The sequence below is a fragment of the Pituophis catenifer genome, unplaced genomic scaffold (assembly GCF_029215685.1).
Source record: "Pituophis catenifer annectens isolate HBS135680 unplaced genomic scaffold, rPitCat1.0.hap2 SCAF_4, whole genome shotgun sequence".
In the NCBI taxonomy this organism is placed as follows: Eukaryota; Metazoa; Chordata; class Lepidosauria; order Squamata; family Colubridae; genus Pituophis; species Pituophis catenifer.
In genome coordinates, this window is record NW_027256884.1 from 99,837,959 (window position 1) to 99,859,601 (window position 21,643).

The 21,643-nt window shown below is 35.0% G+C and overlaps 1 protein-coding gene across 1 annotated transcript; it reads left to right on the forward strand.

The window, feature by feature from the left end:
- The first annotated feature begins 5,074 nt into the window (after window positions 1–5,074).
- TBX19 (T-box transcription factor 19) lies at window positions 5,075–20,311 on the forward strand. The gene is made up of 8 exons (XM_070943801.1): window positions 5,075–5,271; window positions 9,953–10,217; window positions 12,234–12,368; window positions 13,130–13,191; window positions 13,513–13,574; window positions 16,747–16,932; window positions 18,912–19,047; window positions 20,083–20,311. Exons 1-8 carry the CDS (start codon window positions 5,075–5,077, stop codon window positions 20,309–20,311), a joined length of 1,272 nt encoding a protein of 423 aa, XP_070799902.1.
- Window positions 20,312–21,643: the final 1,332 nt, after the last annotated feature.

The window sequence follows — 21,643 nt, forward strand, 5'->3', positions numbered from 1 at the left end:
TGTTGAAATGTTTAGAGTTGTGAAACTTGCTACTGAAGCCATGTCTTCTGAGAACACATTGCTCTTGTCAATATACTGTAATAGAGATTATAAACATTCTTCGAATTCAACATCTATTTTGAAGCTGAAGCTTTGAATTTCTCTCTTGAATTTGAAGCTAAGAAATGAAATGTAGAATCTAGAAGCAAGGGAAAAAAACTAAATAGTAGAACAGATTGTAAAAAAGAACAAAATTACTGGCATCACTGTACATTTTGGTGTTTTATTTAATATAGCATACAATCTTGTTATTGTGAAAATTGAGGTAAACAAATGTTTTAGAGTCTCTTGGAAATAGGGATATAGTTTATGAAAATTCTTATTTTGTCTCTAGAGAAAAGAGAAACTTACCAAAAATACTGATTACATGTGTTTACCAGATCAGCTTCAGCCTCGTGTTGGCTTTCATGTTTATGAGTTGGAATGTGAATAGTTGAAATTCCTAGTTCATAAAAAGGATTAGGTGAGAAAATAGATCCATTAAAGCTGTCTGAATTTTGACTGTATTTTTAAAAATGATATACAAGTATCATAGATTTTGATATAGTGTTAAAGCTTTAGATAAAACCTTTTCAAAATAAACTTCATAGTTTAACAATATTTCAAATCAACTTTACTAATTTTTATCACATACATTATAAAAGAGGTATAGATGAAGGAATTAAATGGTGAATTAAACTGAAATCTAAGTTGTTGCTATATAAAATTAAACTGAAAATAATTGGACAACAATTGGTTATAGTGCAAATTTGAAGGTAAAGACTAATGTTTCTGTGAAAGTAATTTAATTTCTACATAATACTTAGTTAACTTAATGCAGATATGTGTTAACTACCAGTAACAATTTTTAAAAACCTATATTTAAAATGTGTGGTTTTAAAAAAATTTCTGAAATATTTAACCCGAAGCTCAGTTCTGTTTCTACATAATTGCTGTTCCATGCAAGAGCCAATTTGGTATAACGGTTAAGACATCAGAGTAGAAACTGGAAGACTATGAGTTCTAGTCCTGCCTTCGACATGAAACCAACTGAGTGACCTTGGGCTAGTCACTTTCTATCAGTCCTAGGAAGGAGGCAATGGCAAACCACTCCTAAAAAACCTTGCCAAAAAATTGGAGAGATTTTTCTAGGCAGACTCTGAGAATTGGAGACAATTGAAAGGGTGAAAAAAAATGAACATGTTCTGAACAAATAGGTCTCTTAATAGTTTACACTTTGAATACAAGAATTCCATCTTGATGTTCAGTTCATCCTAGGCAAAAGTGAGTGAGGTGTATGTGAAATGCTGGAAAATCAAACCCAACCTCTGGCACTTTTATACACATGGCATTGGCCATGTAATTTATTTTTGCCAACCGTACAGAAGTGATTTGCCACTACCTGATTCTGGGATGCTTTTCAATATTCTAGTACTGGACCATTGATTTTCTCTGCTGTTTTGCCAAGTGCTAACAAAGTTTACCCTGCTTACCTATCTGGTTGCACCAATGCTCTGTAACTTATTATTATAATAGGATGAGAATACAACTAGTGTGTACCTAGGATACATCCTATCTTAGTCATCCAAATTAGGTGTCTAATAAGATCTAAGCAGAGATCTAATTTGCAGAGGATTTTCCCCTATTAGATTTGTTCAACTATTTGTTATTCATATAGTTAGAGCACAAACTTGATATATGGAGTTTTATAAGTAGATTGAGGAAGAGAAACATTTCGGAAATGCGTTTTGCTTGCTTCAGCAGAACCAAGAAATAATTAACAAATCAATCTGAAACTCTTTGAAGCTAACAGCTGCTTACATATAGCAGGGGAAAAAAATTTAAACGATATGTTTCCTCTAACTGATATTTAATAGCTGTACTTTACAGACTTTTCTACCAACTATAATAATATAATAGAAAATTCTTGGTCAAATGAAATCCATGAGAAGCTAACTCATTCTTTCCATCTCCTGTCCCATTTGAATGGATTCTCTTCCCTGAACATTCAGTTCCAGAAGCTAGGAAACTAAATATCTATCTAGCCATGACATCCAATGCCGAGTCATAATTACAGAGGACAAAAAGACAGCAGGTTTTCTGGTGTTCTTTAATCAAGGTTTGACACCATCAGTAATTATTGGACTTGAAGTGATTTAGAAAAGATTAGTCTTTTCATTACTTTAGCAGACATATTCAGAAAAAGGACCAATTAACTTCTGCTGGTGGCCGAGATTCACAGACAGCAGGGCTTATGTACAGCAATAATGTATAGGTAAATGTTAACAGCATATAAAAAAGTCTATTTTCACAAATTTCAGAGAAGCTGACAGTCTGGTTGAACCATCAATCCACTTATTTGCATAAAGTCTGGAAAGTTTGAGTCTTGCCAAATACTTTTGATTCATCCTGTTGTTAAGGAATACTTGATCCACTGAGCTCTAGAAATTAAATGCTATTAGGTATCATACTGATAAGCCTAATTTAAGACATCCCATTAATAATGACAGGTGTTCCAGAGTCCAACCAGTGGTAGCATCTTGTCAACCTTGCTGATTTCAAGAAGCTTAGCAGGATTACAACTGATTAGTATTTGGATGGTAAAACCATCAGGAACATGAGATCAGTAGGCTTGATCAGGAAGTTGAGGAATCATCTTGAAAGAACACCATTTCCACATAGTTCCAAGACACCTACATCATTATAACATGACTATTGTAAGTGTAGTTTATTGCTATTCTCAGGAAAATTTATTTCTAGATAGGTTAAGTAAATATTGATTCTAAGACTACCCTCCATAAAACGTATGCTGAAGTAGTAAAACCAGTTATTAATAACAATATTTGATGCCTCTTCAGGAAACAGTTGTCCTACTCATTAAAATAATAATTGGCAGGCTCTCTTAGTAATTTTGATTTAGTTTGAGGTATAACGATCAGAGCAGTGTTAGGTGCTGCTACGTATTCATCAGGAAAATTATTTCTTTTACATGGAAAGCATGATTTCCATACAACATCCTTGTGAGCATTGGGTAAAGTTTTGGGAACAGAAATAGTTTATGTGAGGTAGATAAAAATACTTTGCAAACAACATTCAGTCTATGAATCAAAGGTTCTTAATCCAACAGACTTGTCGATTCATTTTCCTTAAGACCTGTTCATTTGAAGTGGTTTATCATATTCAACTCCTAGATTAGATTCATATATTTCTCCCTGCTTGCTACTACAGCAAGCAGCCAGAAGCAGCATATTTAGTTAATGCCCTTCTGTACAGATATTCAATAGAAGAAATCCAGGTAGCTCAGAGTTGAACTGTGTAGTCTGTCAGGTACAAAAGACCAGGTCCATCCGTGAAGGTCCAATTAACCTGATTTATTGCTAAACACCTTATGCACAGGAATTTCTCAACCAACAGTTAGTAACTGCTTGGAGTTAAATAGGGGTCTATAGAATTCAAGGGAGTTGGTCTTAGCCCACTTATGGCTACGTAGAGATTCTAGGCTGATACTTCCTTTAACTCTACCCTCAGGTTTTGGCAATCCTACAGAGTCCTTGGTGTTCTCTGAGCTAGTTGTTTGCTTGCAGATATTTCATCATCTGATGAAGTAATATCATAAATGCTGGTGAGTGTAATATTTTCTCTCTCCTTATACAGAGTCACTGTATTAGTGAGATGGGCAGCCTAGTAATTTAATAAATAATAAATAAATAATATAGAAAGCACTTGCATTGGGGAGTATGGATTTTCCTTGATCAAGAAGAAAAGTGGTTCCTTCATTTTTCTTGGACCAAGAAAACCATACCCTCCAGCAACATGGAAAAGCATGATACTGTACATAAAAAGGGAGCAAATCCCACACTCACTAGCTTGATGATGTTACCCAGTCAGGTTATGAAATATCTGCAAGCAAACAATCAAGCTCAGAGAGCACCAAGGATTCCACAGTCTACAGTGGTCAATATTCATTGGTATATAGTCTATTAGCAGATGGTAAATAACTGTCAATTTTGAATGACAGTATAAACAAGAAACATTAGAATATATCATCCTCTCTTCACCTCATTTTGGGGTTGGAGTCTCTGCCACATGGTCTATGAGCACTTTCTTTTGCCCTCTGTTAGCAACCCAGATCTCTTGGCGAGTGGTAGCTGTACTGTATATGCTGAATAAGTAAAATATTAAATTTGCAAAAACTTAAATTTCTCATCATTTTAGGTGGGAAATAAATGAAAACTGCAGTGTAAATCAATAAAAAAGAGTTTTACATTTTAAAAAACATAGTAACAAGTTGGAATTCCTGTTAACCCAGAAAAAACAGCATTGTAGTCTATTGTATGGCAATATCCTACATGCTTTCCGCCAAATACTGTTCACAGTATCCCTTACATTTCCCAAAGTACATAAATTGGTCATTGCCGCCCTAGAATTTGGAAATCTGGCTTGCAAATAGGAAGCTCCTATGAATTGCTCCCCAGCATATAAATATAGTTCGATGACGAACATAAATGTTTTTCTTGACAATGATATAATGAAACACAGGGAAATACACTTGCCTCAAAAAGGCTAATATTGTATATCATACAGTTTGCTTTTCAGTGCCATTTGTATCTCCCTTTTCAGTTTGATTTTGCAAATCTGCACAGATTTGCTTTCCATTCATTGTTTCATTTGAGACATTAAATCATTTTCATTAATGGAAATATAGTTCTTGAGCAGAATAATTAGACCCTCCTCAGAAAGATAAAAGCTTAACAAATTGAATGGAAGATTCGTCTTCAGAAGCAGCCAATTGCCTAATCAGACTGCCTCCCACCTGACAGTTGGTAATTAGGACATGGTTGTGTGTTCACGTTAAAACCTTAACATACAGGTGTCATCATCGTGTTGGGACGTAGTGGAGGAAAGAACAAGTCTGTGGCAAAAGGCTGAGGTGGGCACTTTTGTTCCATTGTGGCTAATTAATTAGTTTGGGCTTAGGTTCAGAGGGGATTGTGAAGGCTTCCCTCTTTCATTTTTTTAAAAAATAACCTGAGAAGTTTCTGACATTAGAGTCACCATGACTGATTTGGGCTGTAAGAAACACAGTGATTGCACCATCTCCAGGCTGCTCAATGTGGTGGAAAACGAACTCCTGGCTGGCAGAGACAAAGGAGACCCTACTGAGAAACAACTCCAGGTTATCTTGGAAGATTCTGCCCTGTGGCAGAGGTTCAGAGAAGTTACAAATGAGATGATTGTCACCAAGAATGGCAGGTGAGTGTTAACCTTCTCTTTTGCTACAGTGAATGGTGAAATGAACTCACTGCATAGAACTGCAACTGTGATTGATTTGCAGTTCATTGGAGATATTCTCCTTGAGAAGATCTGTAGAAATAAATAAAAACTGCATGAGAACGGAGTTATAGTCTCACCATTATCCCACTTCTTTCAAGTGAACTTGGATAGTTTGCTGGCGAACTGCATTCTGAATATTTTTTTATATATTTGTGTATAAACAGCAAGCCCTTTTGGATATTAGTGATTATTGAGAGATGCTATTATTGACAGCTTAGAAGCAAGTGAAATATCTTCTTTATTTGTATTCAATGGATGTTGATGCAGCATATTTACATAAGCAAGTATCTTAATAAAAGAAGCAAGGCTTCATCTTTTTCTGAACCAAGTGTTCCAAGTTCTTTTCTGAAAGACTGTGTCTTATGAGAGGGTCCCATTGGAGATCGTAAATTTCCTGTACCATATAAGAGATTAGTGTTGTGTATGTTAAATACATATTTGCTCTTAAGACAACTTAAAGTATTATAAACTTCAAAATGCAAAACCAACATAAATATATAAATGACATAATATAAACCAATTAAAATGATTTTACTCATCATACATGCAGATCATGAAAAACTCTGATTAGTTTATAATGCATTCTTACAATATTTATACATGATAAAGTGGTTGTACATGGTTCTATCCAAGCATATTTAACATTGTATCCTGTTGGGCTGTTTGCAAGTCATTTCTGCTGGAAGACCTTCCACTCTTGATTGGCTTCTCTTCTAACCCTATCTTTCCCATTACGTGTTCCATCACTTTTCTTTCCATAGCAAAAACTCTTTTGGGGTGAAAATATGGAACCGTGTCACAATCCATTTGTAACATTTTTTTTCTAATAGTGACTTAAAGCACAACAGAGCCAACTGCTGCTGAAATAATACAATGCCTGTGCTCATTATCGTCAGGTTGGCATCAGAATGAATGCTATAAGTCACTAGTGAGGAAATAGATAGTACTAGGAGCTCCCTATCTAAAAGAATCCATGAACTATGCTTTTCTAGTGGTTACAATAAGAGAGAACACATTATCTACAGATCTCAGTTCCAGTGGTCAGTATCACGTGAAGGCCAAATGTATTCAATATGTATCATCATCATGGAGAAAATCTATGTACATGATCAGTGGAAGTTGGTGGCTTGATGGTATGTAATCCATCAACCAATACAATTTGTATAGTTTTGCTTATGTAAACAGTAAGCCCTGTATAGCTTCAGGAATAAAAACTTGATTTTTCCCCCCAATAGCTAAAAGAAAAAAACTCTCTCTCCTGTGATGTGTAATCATTGACAGAGCATGAAATTGGAAACTGTCTTCTGTTCTGTCCCTCGTTGGTTCTTGGCAATCATCTTTCTTCAATAGATATAAATACTGAATCACCAAATTCAGTACTATCTTTGATTCTTTAGTTTACTGATTCCCAAGTCAATTTTTTCCCCCCTGTTGATGGTCACATTTTCTTAGAGGATCTTTTGTGGTATTTATGTTGGGAGATGGAGACAGGGCTATGTACAAATGGGAACTCAACTAAAAAAATCATGTGACAATATACTGCAAGATTGATCATATAGTAAAAGATTATATTTTTGCATTGTCACACTTTAAGGGGAAAATTGAATAGAACATGTTATATATCTGAAAAGATGCTAAAGAGAATATAACAATTATGCAAAGGATGCTTAAGGAATAATGTGTATCTGTGTGCGAGATCTAAGAATTTCTTTAAGTTGTTAAATTGTAAAATTGTATTTTCATTATGGAAAATTCTGGTTGGGTTTGCTAACAGTTGCATTTCAGCCAAATCAAACATTCAACTTCTGAAGTACAGGATTAAACATTAATACAAATTATAAAGTCAAAATTTATTCAGATTTTCCCCTCAGTTGATAAATCTCTTTTTCTAAGAACATTTCAGTTGACTAAAGAGTTATGAAATGTTATGCCTGAGCAAGTATTGATAATATAATTGATAAAAAGAAGAGGGGGTGCTCAGGCAGTACAGAAGTCAATTACTTTCACTTCAAAGCCCTATTGTCATAGCCCATGGGTATGAAATTTGATAGCTTTGATTTGGCTTGTGCTATTGCTTAGTGTTTTCTTTCTCTAATTTTACTTTTTTTCTGATTCACCACTATTGCTTTTGCTAACTTGGTTATTGGCAAAAAAGAATGCATAGATGAATTTATGAACCCTAAGTTAATCCATGCATAGCAGCAAAAGTCATCACAATGTTTTCCCAAGAATTATAAAGAGTGATGTTGAAATAGGTCGTATTTCTTCCATCAAGATTTAATACATAAATGGAGTTTTAATTTAAGCCAGTATATAGAATGCATCTGGGTTCAACCAAGCTGCCCCAAGAATATTATGTAGAGCTGTGATGGTGCAGTGATTAGAATGCAGTATTGCAGGCTAATTCTGCTGACTGCCAGAAGTTCGGCAGTTCAAGTCTGACCAGCTCAACCTTCCATCCTTCCAAAATTGGTAAAATAAGGACCCAGATTGATTCCATAAACTGCTTAGAGATATATACCTGTGAAGTGGTATATAAGTCTAAGTGCTATTGCTATATGTTATTATTAAAAAGCAACAGCAACCCATCCCAACTCAACTAATTCAAACCAAGCCAAGAAAGAGTTTGATGTTTATTTATATCTAGGCAGCATTTCCCAATTTGGAGCTCTTTAGAAGTGCTAAACTACAATTTCTACCATCTCTGACTAATATGATGGAAGATTTAATCTCAAGATAGCACAAGGCTAGGGAAAATGGCCTAAAAGATCTCAAATCTTCTGACATTGAGTACTTTTTATTTATTTTTTAGTTTTATATCACATTTTTCCTCTGAAAACCAAAGGCAACATACATAGCCCTCTTCAAAAATTCTCCCAAATAACAATTCTGTGTGATATATTGCTTTAGGAGAAACAGCAGAACCCCAGACAGCCAGTGAGTTTTCATGACTCATGATGGACTTGAATCTGGATCTTCTTCATCCTCATCCCAAACCTGCTCCCAAGTATGATTTAAGTGTTTTAGGTGGAATAAAAAGATAAAATAGAAATCCTCTAACTAAGTATATACATAAAACAGACTAAACCTGTTCAGAAATATTCTTAGGTTTTCCCCAAACTTTAAGTAATGAATAATGAAACACAAACAATGGAAAACAATCCATTTGAAGATTTCTAGTATAGGATAATCAATGGACCAATAAAAAGGAAAAAATTGGCATTGGCCATATTTATCCTGCCTCTTTCTTCTCCATGCTTTCAAGGCATAGAGGTTTCCCTCCCCCCCCCATAAACTGGAGCCAGGAAGCAAATTGGTCTAAAGGCTGGTTGTTTTTGGTAGTGCATTTAATTGAACTTATTTTTTTTTCTCTTTTTCTCATTGGCTATTAAAATAAGTAATCAGATAAGATGTCTTATCCTATATTGTGATACAGCAAGTAAAGCCAAATGGAATTGATTTTTATCTCTATTTTTAGGTAACACACATATTATTCATTTTGTAAATAATGTAAATAAAAGCATAATGAACAAGATCAATATCTAATAAGTTGGCCAGGACTCTCAACCATGGGAGGAGGAGGAGGAGAAGGAGAAGGAGAAGGAGAAAGAGAAGGAGAAGGAGAAGGAGAAGGAGAAGGAGAAGGAGAAGGAGAAGGAGAAGGAGAAGGAGAAGGAGAAGGAGAAGGAGAAGGAGAAGGAGAAGGAGAAGAAGAAATAGTTTTTCTCCAGACATTATGAGGTTAAGGAAAAGAAAGCAAGTTGGGTATTTGGAAATGTAGTTGCAAAAAAAATGAAAACTGAAATAAGTTGAGATCAACAATAGTTGAAATAGGTCTTGAAAAATGGTTCACCTACACAATAATAAAAACAAATAATATGAAAAATACAATTCTTTAACCCTCCAAATGTTGTTGCATGACAACTTTCACCAATCCTACTCACCATTGAGAGGAAAGCTGAGAACTACATACAGTATTTCAAAATCTAGATAGTCCCAGGGTTCCCATGAACAGAGTATAAACAAATAAATGCATGTACTTTTCCATTTCTAAAATGTTAACATCTCCAATTTAAATATTCTGAATAGTTAAAATTGTCTTTTCTTCCTGCCTTCCAGAAAGTACTGCTTAGGAAAGCTGTGAAAAAATTGTTCCCATCCTTCCTGAAAATAGAAAGTTAGCCTTTCAGTGCTTTAATATTGGTTCTCCACTTTCTGCATTGGCAAATAGATTGATAAAAATTAAACGCGTGACCAAAAACAACCAGCCTTTAGACCAATTATCATTATGTAGGACATCCTTGAATGTAGTTTTCATTGGAGGGACTGTTGGATAGTGAGCCAAATATTTGTGATGACTATGTTCGCTAGTCAATTGTTTTAGGAACAGAACATGCTGTCTTGATTGCAAGACCTCATACTTCATAGCACTATCCATGCAAAACAGAAGAGGAATGAGTGTTATCTGCCTCTCTTAGTGAAAAGATTTTGTGTCATTAAGTGACTCATTAGTATGTTAATTTAGAAAACAAGCAATAAAAACAAATTATTCCTTAAATTTAAAAAGACTTAATTTCACATATAATTGTTTCTCATACAGGCGGATGTTTCCAGTTTTAAAGATCAGTGTTTCGGGGCTGGATCCAAATGCTATGTATTCTTTTCTGCTGGATTTTGCTCCAACTGATAGCCACCGCTGGAAGTATGTGAATGGAGAATGGGTTCCTGCTGGAAAGCCAGAGCCATCCAACCACAGCTGTGTCTATATCCATCCAGACTCACCCAACTTTGGAGCACACTGGATGAAGGCCACAGTATCTTTTAGCAAAGTGAAACTTACCAATAAACTAAATGGAAATGGGCAGGTATGGCACCATGTTTTTTTTTTTTTTTGTAGGCCTCTTGGCTTGAATCATTGGCTTCTACCAATCAAGAATGATCAAGGGTGCATTTATACAATTAGAAGGGCCCTTAGAGGCCTCTTCACCCACAGATGCCAATTATTCCATGGAGTCCAAATGTAAACAGGAATAAACAGGCTTTAATTGGAGCTTTCAGATTTTAATGGACTCCTTGATGTCAAGAGAGACAGAGTGTGCTGTGGTTTAACCATCAGGGATTTTTACCTCCATAGTGTGCTTTCTATGCTGAGTTTTTACATAGGGCTTCAGAGAAGGGGAAAATGATTGGGGGTATTGAGCCTTTGTTTTCTTTCCTTTGCCATTTGGTGCGTAAGTGGGATGTTGGCAATAGTCAGGTACTCAAATAAAAGGCTTCGTCTAAATGAAATAATTACTGTGCTTGCTTTTGCCTCATGATAATTATCAATATTCTATTGAATCATCTTTGGCCTTTGGAATAATAATACAAAGTATGTACCTGTACGAGAAAATAAGTGGCATTCTCTCTGAAGGCCCTTAAAAATGAAAGAGGAAAGTTGGCTTTGTTGGCTTGTTTGTTTAATATGCCTCTAGGACTACAGTGATGAACATTTTCTTTGATTTATTTTGGAATGCAGGATTAAATCTGAAAGCAAATCCATTAGCAAGCAAAGAATGAATTTCCAGCTTTGCATATTGTTTACATCCATTTTGACCTGTTTATGGCCATTTCTATACTTATCTGGGGCCCTCCAGAATTTACATGAAGAAAAAAAACTGGGAAAGTATGGACAGCAGGAACTTTGGTTTTTATATGTAGCAATTATTTAATACAGATTTTCAGAGAAAGATGCTTCACCACCACTAACAACAACAAAGCATTCAGATAGTGCCTAGATTTCTGTTTCTTTCTCAAACTGGAACACTGTAATTTTACTACAAAAACAATATGTATCTTTCCTACATTTCAAGGTCCAGAACATTCTAATTATTGCTTAACTATTAGCTCACATTAAAGAAGCATCCTCAACCAATCACCTAGTTGCTAACATCTAAGATATCCAGAAAAAGGATTAGGGTATCGTTGTGACCATCACTGAATCATTTTTTCCAGTTCGTATGCATACAGTTTCTCCTTTAGGAAGCCTAAAAACTGTAAAAGAATTGAACTATCTTTTTGTACTGACCCAGATCCATGATCTTTAAAAAAAATGAAAAGTTACATTTCATTGCTTCAATTATGTGCAATGCAATTCATACAATGCAAGATTTCATTGTTTTAACACTGAATTCAAATGGAGGGTCATTTCCTTTACCATTCAAAAGGCACCAGCTATTTCTTCTGTTTTCCTTAACAAATTTCTCTAGGAAAATAAAAGGTGAAAGAAGTGGCCTGAAAAGGCAGGAGAATTACATTTGAAGGATGTTGATCTCTGGAGCCTTCATAAAATCCTGAGAATAAGACAGGGTAATCCTGTATTAAAAACCTAACCTGGAATCCTTCTTATTAGTTATGGACCATTTCTAGTCAACCTGGCTTCCATCTCTCAACCCTTCTAGTTCTAATATAAAATGTGTTCAAAATAGACTCAGTTGGCTGTTACTGTTTGCACCTATTCTCTGTTTTATGTACTTCGCAGCTGTTTGTGCACCTACAGATGAAACTGATCATAGTTTGTTAGCAATAAACCAACTATTGCTGTTATTAGTTACTTATTTTGGCTCTCTTCCCTTTTGAGAGTGGTGTGATGGGGAAAGAAGGCTGGTCAGATCCATATATAGCAATAGTCCTTAAAATGAAAGCTCCCTGACCTTGGAAATAATGGGCATATATCAAAATGTTTGTTTAATTGCAACACTTGGCCCACAAATTACTTCATTACCAGGGGTCTCATCTTGCATTGAAACCAAAGTTACTACAACTTTGCGCAATAACTTCCATATGTCACATGGTTTTGTAGAATACAAAATAATATCTCTTCAATTATTTTCTCATTCTAGATTATGTTGAATTCCCTACATAAATATGAGCCTCAAGTTCATATTGTTCGAGTAGGAGGCCCACATAGGATGGTAATGAATTGTTCTTTTCCTGAAACTCAATTTATTGCTGTGACTGCCTACCAGAATGAAGAGGTAGGTGGCTATCGTACAAAAGCAATTTATTTATTAGTTGTGAGAATCACTTTAAACTGTCCAGATGAGCATAGGTAAATTTTGTGATCCACTGCCCTTTTTAAAGTATTGTTTGATCTTATCAAAAAGGATGTGTTTCTTGCATGCTTGCTATTCAATAACTATGAAAGAGGCATTCATACGACACCAAAAGTTATATTGCAGGATTGGAAAGTTAGTTTCTTTCAGCTGCAAAATCAAAGTTTCTGCTTAAGAAAGAAATTGGCTAGGCCAACTGAATGCCCATAGCAAGCAAACCATATGCAATAACCCCAACCAAATTGTGTCGCTCAGTATATTGCTTCTGATAGTGATGGATAATATAAAATCATTATGTAATTGATTGCTTTCCCTTTTTGAGAAAATTGCTTAATATTCTTTTAAAGTTGTCCAAATTAATGTTTACTGTCGCATCTAAATAGTATTCAACTATGAAATTGTTTTAAATCTTTCTTTTAACTTCCTTAAAAGGCACAAAAATTTCTTCCTCTCCACACCATGCATTGTTTAATAAACCTCAGAGCTCTATTAAATTATGTATGGTATGAAGAAAACTTTCTGCCTTTCACATTTTGTGCCTTGCCTTTGTATAACTTCTTGATATAATATATTTGAATGTGAATTGTCTATGGCTAATTAAAACCTCTTGAACCTTATATGGGTAAATGATCGACTGTCACCTTTAAAAGACTTAACAGAACCCTTCTTTCTTGAATCTCAAGATAACAGCTCTCAAAATCAAATACAACCCTTTTGCCAAGGCATTTCTGGATGCAAAAGAAAGGTAAGATCAGTTCTTCATCAAATGTATGAAACTTGTTAGTGATAGAAGAATACAGCTAGTTTACTGTTCGTCATTCTTAGCTTGTAATCTGCATTAGAAATATAATAAACACTACTCTAATGTATGCATTATGACTAGAGATTATAATAATTCTTTGGCAGACAAAGAATTTAATGACAAAAAATTTAAGAGAGCTTTGTGAAGTTGATTAGACTTGTAAATAATAAGTAACCCACAGAACTTCAGGGTAGAATAAAAAAAATATCATTGGAAGAATAATTTTACCAGAATCAATGAAACTTTAATCTCACTATCCTTCAGAAACCACTCCAAGGATGCTCCAGATATTGTCTCTGAAAGTCAACACATGACATATTCTCACTGTAAGTTATATAATAGCTTGTTGCTTATATTAAATTGATAACATGAGTTTACGGGTGACTATTGGTTTTGTAACATCTGTCAGTGCACAGTATTGGATGGTTCACAGATGGAAAAGTATTTTGAATAATAGGCAATAGTATGAAACAACAATATTTTTTTCTAGTTTCCTGCAGCTATGATTAGGTTTTAGTCAAATGTCCTTATTACCACTTCTCTCCATGGACATATTATTTTGAGCATCTTATTTCACAGGAAAGGCAAACTTATAACATCATTGCCATGTTGAACCTTCCTATGTACAAATTGCTACCATGATGTCATGGCCAATAATAAAACACCTATTTGGAGAAAGCAAACTGTGGTGATATTGCCTCATTGTCCCTCCTTGTATGCATCCCTTTTTAACTTTCTCTTACATCACCTCACATTTATCATTTTTTTCTGGCCAAGATAGGCTTCCTTCCAATAATGCATTGAATTATGCCAACTCATCACTTTTAGGAATTGTAACTTTATAAAGCTACTGACCAAAGCATCTAACTGTTGTTTGTCTGCTTAGTATTTGGTTATGATACCACCAGTTTCCAATGATGACACAAACAACACAAATCTCAATGGGAAAATCTTGTTTCTCTTTAAAATTTAAAAGTCTATTGAAGTCTTTTTACATGTGCAGCATAGATGCTTAATTAACAAAAGAAAGCTGTAATTCAACATTGACTTTTTCTCAAAGATAAAATTATTACAAAATTTACATTACTTCAATAACAATAAGAAATACTGTATAGCAAAAACAAAAATTTCTGAAGAGCAGAAATACTTAATTTCTGTTATAGAAAGTTCATTTATTTTCACTCATTATTAAAAGATAAGTTTACTTTGAATCTAACTCAATTATTGCTAATTTTGTGATTGGTCCATGCAGTTTTCTTGGCAACATGATGGGAATAGTGTATCATTGTATTCTTCCATGGTATAGTTCTAGCATTCCTTGGTAATTCCCCATTCAGATATTAACCAAGCATCCCCCTGATTAATCTTTGGGCCTAAATGAGATCATTTAGATATTGTCATTTGTAAGTTGTGATTATGGTTCAGTGAGCATTCTTTGTATACACAGAAATAGCATATACATATGTATATGTATATGTATATGCACATGCACATGTACATATCTACTTTATTATTTTATAAGTAACTTAAGGTGGCCAACAAACACAATACCTCCTTCTTCTATTTTCCCAAAGCAACAACCTTCTGAGGTGGATTGTGCTGACAGAGTAACTGGCCCAAAGTCACCCAGCCAGCTTTCATGCCTAAACCAGGACCAGAATTCTCAGTGTCCTAGTTTGCAGGTCAGCATTTTAACCACTAGTCCAAACTGGTTCTCTGTATCAACTTCCAAGGGAACTGGTGAGGGAACTCAGTCATTTAAATGATTCTGATAATGATGCTACAAGAAGCTTACACTCCTAAAAGGGTCACCCTTGCTAGTAAGATCATGAGAGAGCTGAAGGAAAGGCCAACTCATTACAGATATAGGGCTCTATAGACATGAGAAAAGCCAAGCCATCTAGACAAAGGATTTCCAAACTCAAACCCAGAAGAATGCCAATGGCAAACAATTCCAGCAATGTTGCCAAGAAAGCTATGGGCAAAGCTGAAACATTTGGACAAATCTAGGTACTAAATAATTTGACATACACACACACTAGGTTACAGGCACTTTAATTGCTGAGGAAGAGCATTTCATTTTTATGAATAGATTCTGAAGTGATAAAATAAATAAACCTCTAGGAAGCTTGATCACTGATTGAAAAGTAAATTCATTATTTTATAAGGATGCATACAATTAAGATTTAAATTAGTCTATTTACCTGTTGGGGTAAAAGTGAACTTAAACTTATAAATTATGGATCCCAACTATCTATTAGTCCTATAGGTGGAGTTCTTGATGAGAAAATGCTTGCTCAGCAGGGACTTGAAATACATAACTATACTGGTGATAGAAAATAGATTCCCTTCCAGTCTTCTAATATCAATGTTTTTGCTAAAAAAAGAAGTCCATTTGTTTCTGCTAATTTCCAAGTTGTTGGTATATTATGCATGGAATGAAAAAATGTACAAAATAATTCCATCTTCCAGAATAAAATTAATTTGTGAAAATTTGAACACCCTATCTATTAGACACCCTATGTCTAATTAACTGAACCATTAACAGTAATTTTACTGATAATAAAATGTGTGACATTTACTTTAGAAATTTTAATTTAGAGTAGTCAAATCACCATTCATAGATAATTATTATTATATGGCTATTACTCTTTAAAAAAAACCACCACGTTAAATCCTCAAATATTTGAGGGGATGTAAAATACTGACACCTCTGCTGGGGTGGTGTTTCCTGGCTAATTTTTTATAAATCAAAGCTACTCATTTCACATTTAGGTTTATTAATAATGTATTCAGAATATATAATGTACTGCAGGCTATCAATTGATTTTTATTGATTTTAATATAGAAAACACAGTATCATATACAACTAGAGGCACTTTATGATCCTCCCCTCTATATATCAAACCATGAACTTCACTGCTGTGCCTAATTGTCCAAGGAGAGCAATCTTCCAATAAAAAGGATTTAGATTAGATGGTTCTTATTTCCATCCTTTTTCTTTGAGATGAAAAGATTATTTAGTTATTCTATGTTTTTTGAGTATTTTAGTCTGCACGACAGACTAAAAGATATGTAGTGTGTGTGTGTGTGTGTGTGTGTGTAGGTATATATGTAAAAAAAGAAGCAGACATACTGCAAACTCCGGAATTTAAGATTTTAAAATTTTAAAAGAATTAAAATTTTATTTTACTAAGCTTTCGTCAGCCATCTGATGACATCGTCAGAGTATTAAACTACCATTACAGAGATCTCTGCCTTTATATGCCATTAATCAATTTAGTCCTTGTGCGTGTAATAGAGCCTTCCAGCCGTCTCCCACTTGTAATCAGCTGTGTTGTTTTTGCTGTCGTCATGCTGTTGTCATTTACTAATATACCTGGAACTCGTATTTTTAGAATAGTTTGTAATGTATATATTTTTATATATATGTATGTATATTCCTATTTCTCTACTTCAGCTTTTTTTTTTTTTACTCAATTCTCAATATTTCTGTAGTGGGGGGTTGGTTGATTTCCAATCCTGATGCTGTCTGTACAGCAGGAACTTCTAATTATCCATACACGGGGAGTTTTTCTCTGCCTGCTCCACATTCTCATCATGGCTGTGAACATTATTCAGCTCTACGAGGACACAGAGCCGTTCCATATCCTGCTTCATACATGCAAAAAAATAATTATCCAGGCAAGTTCTTGTCATGTTTTCAATTTAATTTATTTATCAAAAGGTAATGCCGAATTACATCACATGAAATGATTAGCGAGTAAATCACAGCAAAAAGATTTTGAAAGGATAAATGTAGATGCATAACTATTCTAGATGTCAGTCAATAAATGCTCCTTTTTTAAAAAATAAAAAAGAAAAAAAAATTGAATAACCACAGAAGGGAAAAAAATATTAATACATAGAATGCCCTTCTTTTTTGTATTATTTTCCTTCACAGCTGAGAAAGAGATAGTAGTGGATCTTGGCTGATCTTTTTCAAAAAAATAAATAAATAAGAAGGATTAGATTTGATTAGTATTTTGATGGGAAATACCACCGAGAAATACTAGGACTGTAAATTAAGCTGTAAAATTAAACAGACATACACACAGAATGGAAACGATGTTTGTATTTTGCCAAGAAAATTATCATTACCAATGATATCCCCAGGTGTCAAACCAGATTCCAAGGAGACTTTATTTTTAGGTAAAATTAATCAGTGAAGCTTCTGCTTGGAAAGATAGTACGCATTTCCAGGAAATGCTTTTCTTCACTCTTGCTTCCCCATGAGGCTTCCAGAAAAGCAGCTCTTGAATGGTAGAAAAGAAAAGAATTGAGCAGTTTTCCTTTTCTTTGACAAATCATTATGATTTTTTGAGTAAAAAAGTTTTAAAAGAGTAGAAAAACATGATGCAAGATTTGATACTATCAGGAATCTCATAAAATTATATAAGAGAGAAAGCCATATAGTAATATAAGCCTCATCTCTAGGATGCTGAACATGATGCAAGCAAAATATGTACACTAGAACAGAACTATAATTCCTTCCTCTCAAGAAATACTGGAATATGATTGGACAGCAAGAACATAATAGTCCAACTGTCTTCTCCCAGTGCTGCTCCATTTAATAGCAGTAGCAATAGCACTTAGAATTATATACCACTTCAGAGTGCTTTACAGCCCTCTCTAAGCAGTTTACAGTCTCAGCATATTGAGCCCCAACAATCTGGGTCCTCATTTTACTGACCTTGGGAGGCTAGAAGGCTGAGTCAACCTTGAACTGGTGAGAATCGAACTGCTGAACTGCTGGCAGTCAGCGGAAGTAGCCTGCAGTACTGCATTCTAACCACTGCACCGCCACAGCTCATTTAAAGGTGCCTTCTTGTGTTCCAGTTAGCAGGAAGCAGACAGAATAAACCAGGAACTGGCAATGCACAGGCTGAGGTCCCTTGACACAATTTTGATCAAAAATCTTGCAGTATGCTAAATGAAAAAAAAAATGAAATAAAAAAATCTGAATATGTGAAATCTTAGTTGTTCGTTACTCTTGAATGAAATGTCATAGATGAGATTGCTGATATCTCACAAGATCCTGGGTGTTTTTAATATCTTGGTTTATTTATTTCATTACGGGCCCCAAACCATAGTTGCAGGATAGTTCAACAACTATTGAAAGAGTCATATTCTCAGCCAAACTGAAAAGACAAACTGCACCTTGTGAACACATCAAGGAATGCGCCTTGGTGGCACAGCAGACTAAAGTGCTGTTAAGTAACACCAGCTGCCTGCAATTACTGCAAGTTCAAATCTCACCAGGCTCAAGGTTGACTCAGCCTTCCATCCTTTCGAGGTAGGTAAAATGAGGACCCGGATTGTGGGGGCAATAAGCTTTGTATAAAAAAAAAAAAAAGAACACCGCTTAGGAGGGGCCGAAACCCTTCATAAAGTATGAAGGCTATTGCTTAACGCATTGTAAGCCGCCCTGAGTCTCCAGAGAAGGGCGGCATATAAATCGAACCAATAAATAAATAAAATAAATAAATAAATGAAAGAATAAAGACTTACCATTCAGCTCAAGGTTCTGCCTTTTCCTGGTTTTGCTTAATTCTCAGCATGATTTGGTAATGTAAATATAATCTTGCAATGGTGCTGAATCCTTTGTGTTTCCTATTCCAAAGTGAATCTGACAGAAAATGCCAACAGTGATTTCCAAGTGTCCCCAAACCACGAAGGTTGGCCTACAGGACCCTCCAATCACCACAACAACCTGCTCCCAGTGCCACACAATAGTGGTACTACCGCTCCAGGGCCCAGGTAAGCAAGCATTTTTTCAGTGTGCATGTTGTCCTAGCACCAATACCAATGTCCCAGCAGTCCTTCTTGTGTAGAACAAGGAAAAAAAATAGGTCAGATTTTACCACCTTTCCTCCTTTAAAGACAAATTAAAACAGTTATGTTAACTTCCTATATGACAAGAGGCAGTTTTAATTAGGAAGAATGATTATATTTTGCTGATATAAATATTAGGTGAATTTTATTTAAGTATTTAATACAATTAAGGCCACAGCCAAACCACTATTTAAGACTGGATTGTGTCTGACAGTGCAATTTAAAACTTGGTCTGGGCTCAAAAGCAAAACAGGCCCTGGTTAGTCCTTGGATGAAAAACCACAAGAAAACAGAGGGGCTGTAGACTAGCCTTGGAAATTGGGGGAGGAGGGAATATTTTGTAAGATGATAGCAAAATATTTCCATACTGTTGCCAAAATAACTGTCCATGAAGTCACCAGGCGTTTGACTAGATTCAAAATACACTCTAATTGTGCAAGAAGTGTTTTTCTGAGAGATTGATTTATCATACAGCTGTGCTGTAAATTGTAGCCCAATCAGACCATTTATTCTCCAATCCAACAAATGGAGGGATTGGGTAAATTCTCAGATAATAAGAAATATGGATAAAACAAAGTGAAACAAGTTTAAGTTTTGAATGCTATATTCCTTTATACCAAGTGCAGACAATCACGTTAAAGGGTTTGTGTGGTTTCTAAAAATTTTTTAAAATCTTAAAGCTTTACTGAATTGTTTCACCACAATAGGCTAAAGCACCTAAAGCTGCAAGAAACTCTCCCCAACCTCTCCCTAATTTAGAAAGAATTGAAAAATGGGTGCTATATAACTTGCATAAAATCATAATTCTGGAGCCCTATTTCTTTGCAAGACAAATAATGCACTGAATAAAGAAATACAATTTTCAGCCAAAAAACGATTATCTGTTCCTGTCATACATCAAGCAACGATAACGGTATCTGCAAATTTCAGTTGTGGTTTTTGTGTGTTGCTTTGTTGCAGTCACTATCCTTGCCTCTGGACTGTCAGTAACAATGCTGTCAACGTTTCTAACCTGGCAAGTGATGTAAGCAGCAGTTCCCCATTTCTGCGAAGCAGCATTGCGTTGCCTGCCACATCCTCATCTGGTTTATCAGGCACAGTTGCCAGCAACATGGACACACAATTGGAACCTGCTTTCTCCAGATTAACTGATTCAACCTGGACACCTGCCACCTCTCGTTCTTTCTAGTGGGCTGTGGGAAGGAGCACATGATCACCCAACAACAGAACTGGTGTCTGCCATAGCATAGGAAAAAGCCACATCTAATAAGAAATTCCGGTTTTGCACTATCTGTTCTTTTTGTTAATGAAGGAATTAATCAATTATTATAACATTCCTCAAGAGTGCATAGGTAAAGCAAGCATGAATTGGTGAAGTCTTCAAGTTCATTTCATCTCTTATAATACCGTATAGAAAAAATATTCTTTGTAGCACAATATGTTGCTTTGAGATTGTGGCAAAAGTTCATTTATGTGCAAGATGAAATTGGAAAACCAGCAGAGACTGATAGCCCTGTTTGTTATAGCAGATATACTAAGAGTAACCAAAGAGAAGCAAGTACAGCCATCTTTTCTGATTCTAACCCAGTCACTTCTGTCTTGACGTACCTTTTTTTCTAGGTATTCTTGCCAAAAGGCAAGAATTTAATCCCCAAAAGCTTGCTTGCCCCTGCACACGTGCAATTTGTCATGTCAAGGAAAAGAGGGAGAAAGAGGGAAAGACACAGGGCTGCTACTGATTTCAACTTATTGCAGGATACAGCAATTTGGTTTAATTGGGTTATTGTTCAGGACAGAGAAGATATTACATCTCAGTAATTTTCTTAAATCTTCATAAAAGGAAATTCTCTTTCTTCATGGTAAATTATAAGAGTGTCCAAAGTAGTAAAAATATTTTTCTTTGAACTAATTCATTGGTGAAAAGCTATCCAATCCATCATCATCTTTTTTTGCCCTTCCATTGTAGGCTGTCAATCCTTTAGTAGCGATGATAATGCTAAACTCTACCTAGCATCTCTATTGGCATTCAATAAATGTGTAGGAATAATCATTAAAAAAGGAATATTGTATTTTTGTTGAATTTTCACCGACATCCAATGAGATTTCATTTGATCTATTTGCTGGCTGGAAGTTCTTGTTGTTTCACATTCTTGGTAAATATTTTATGCTGTAGTTTTTCGGTGCCGTTTTGGCTTACCTGAACATTGCTCATATAGACAATTGTGTATGTGACCCCAGAATGACAATTGACATTTCTGTGACTCAATCATTTCTGAGAAAAATAAACAGAAAAGGTCAGCAACCACATAACTGAATTAATAATGGATGAATAAAATTAATCATATGGATTACATGTGTGATTCTTGTAATATGTTCTCATACAAAAAGGAAAAAAGCGTGACTTAGATTCTTATTCAATGTTACTTTGTTTTCTGTGTATTCTGTGTTTTCTATATATTAAAAGTACCACCCATAAAATTGCCACACTACTTCAACATCAAACATGAAACATAAAACCAAG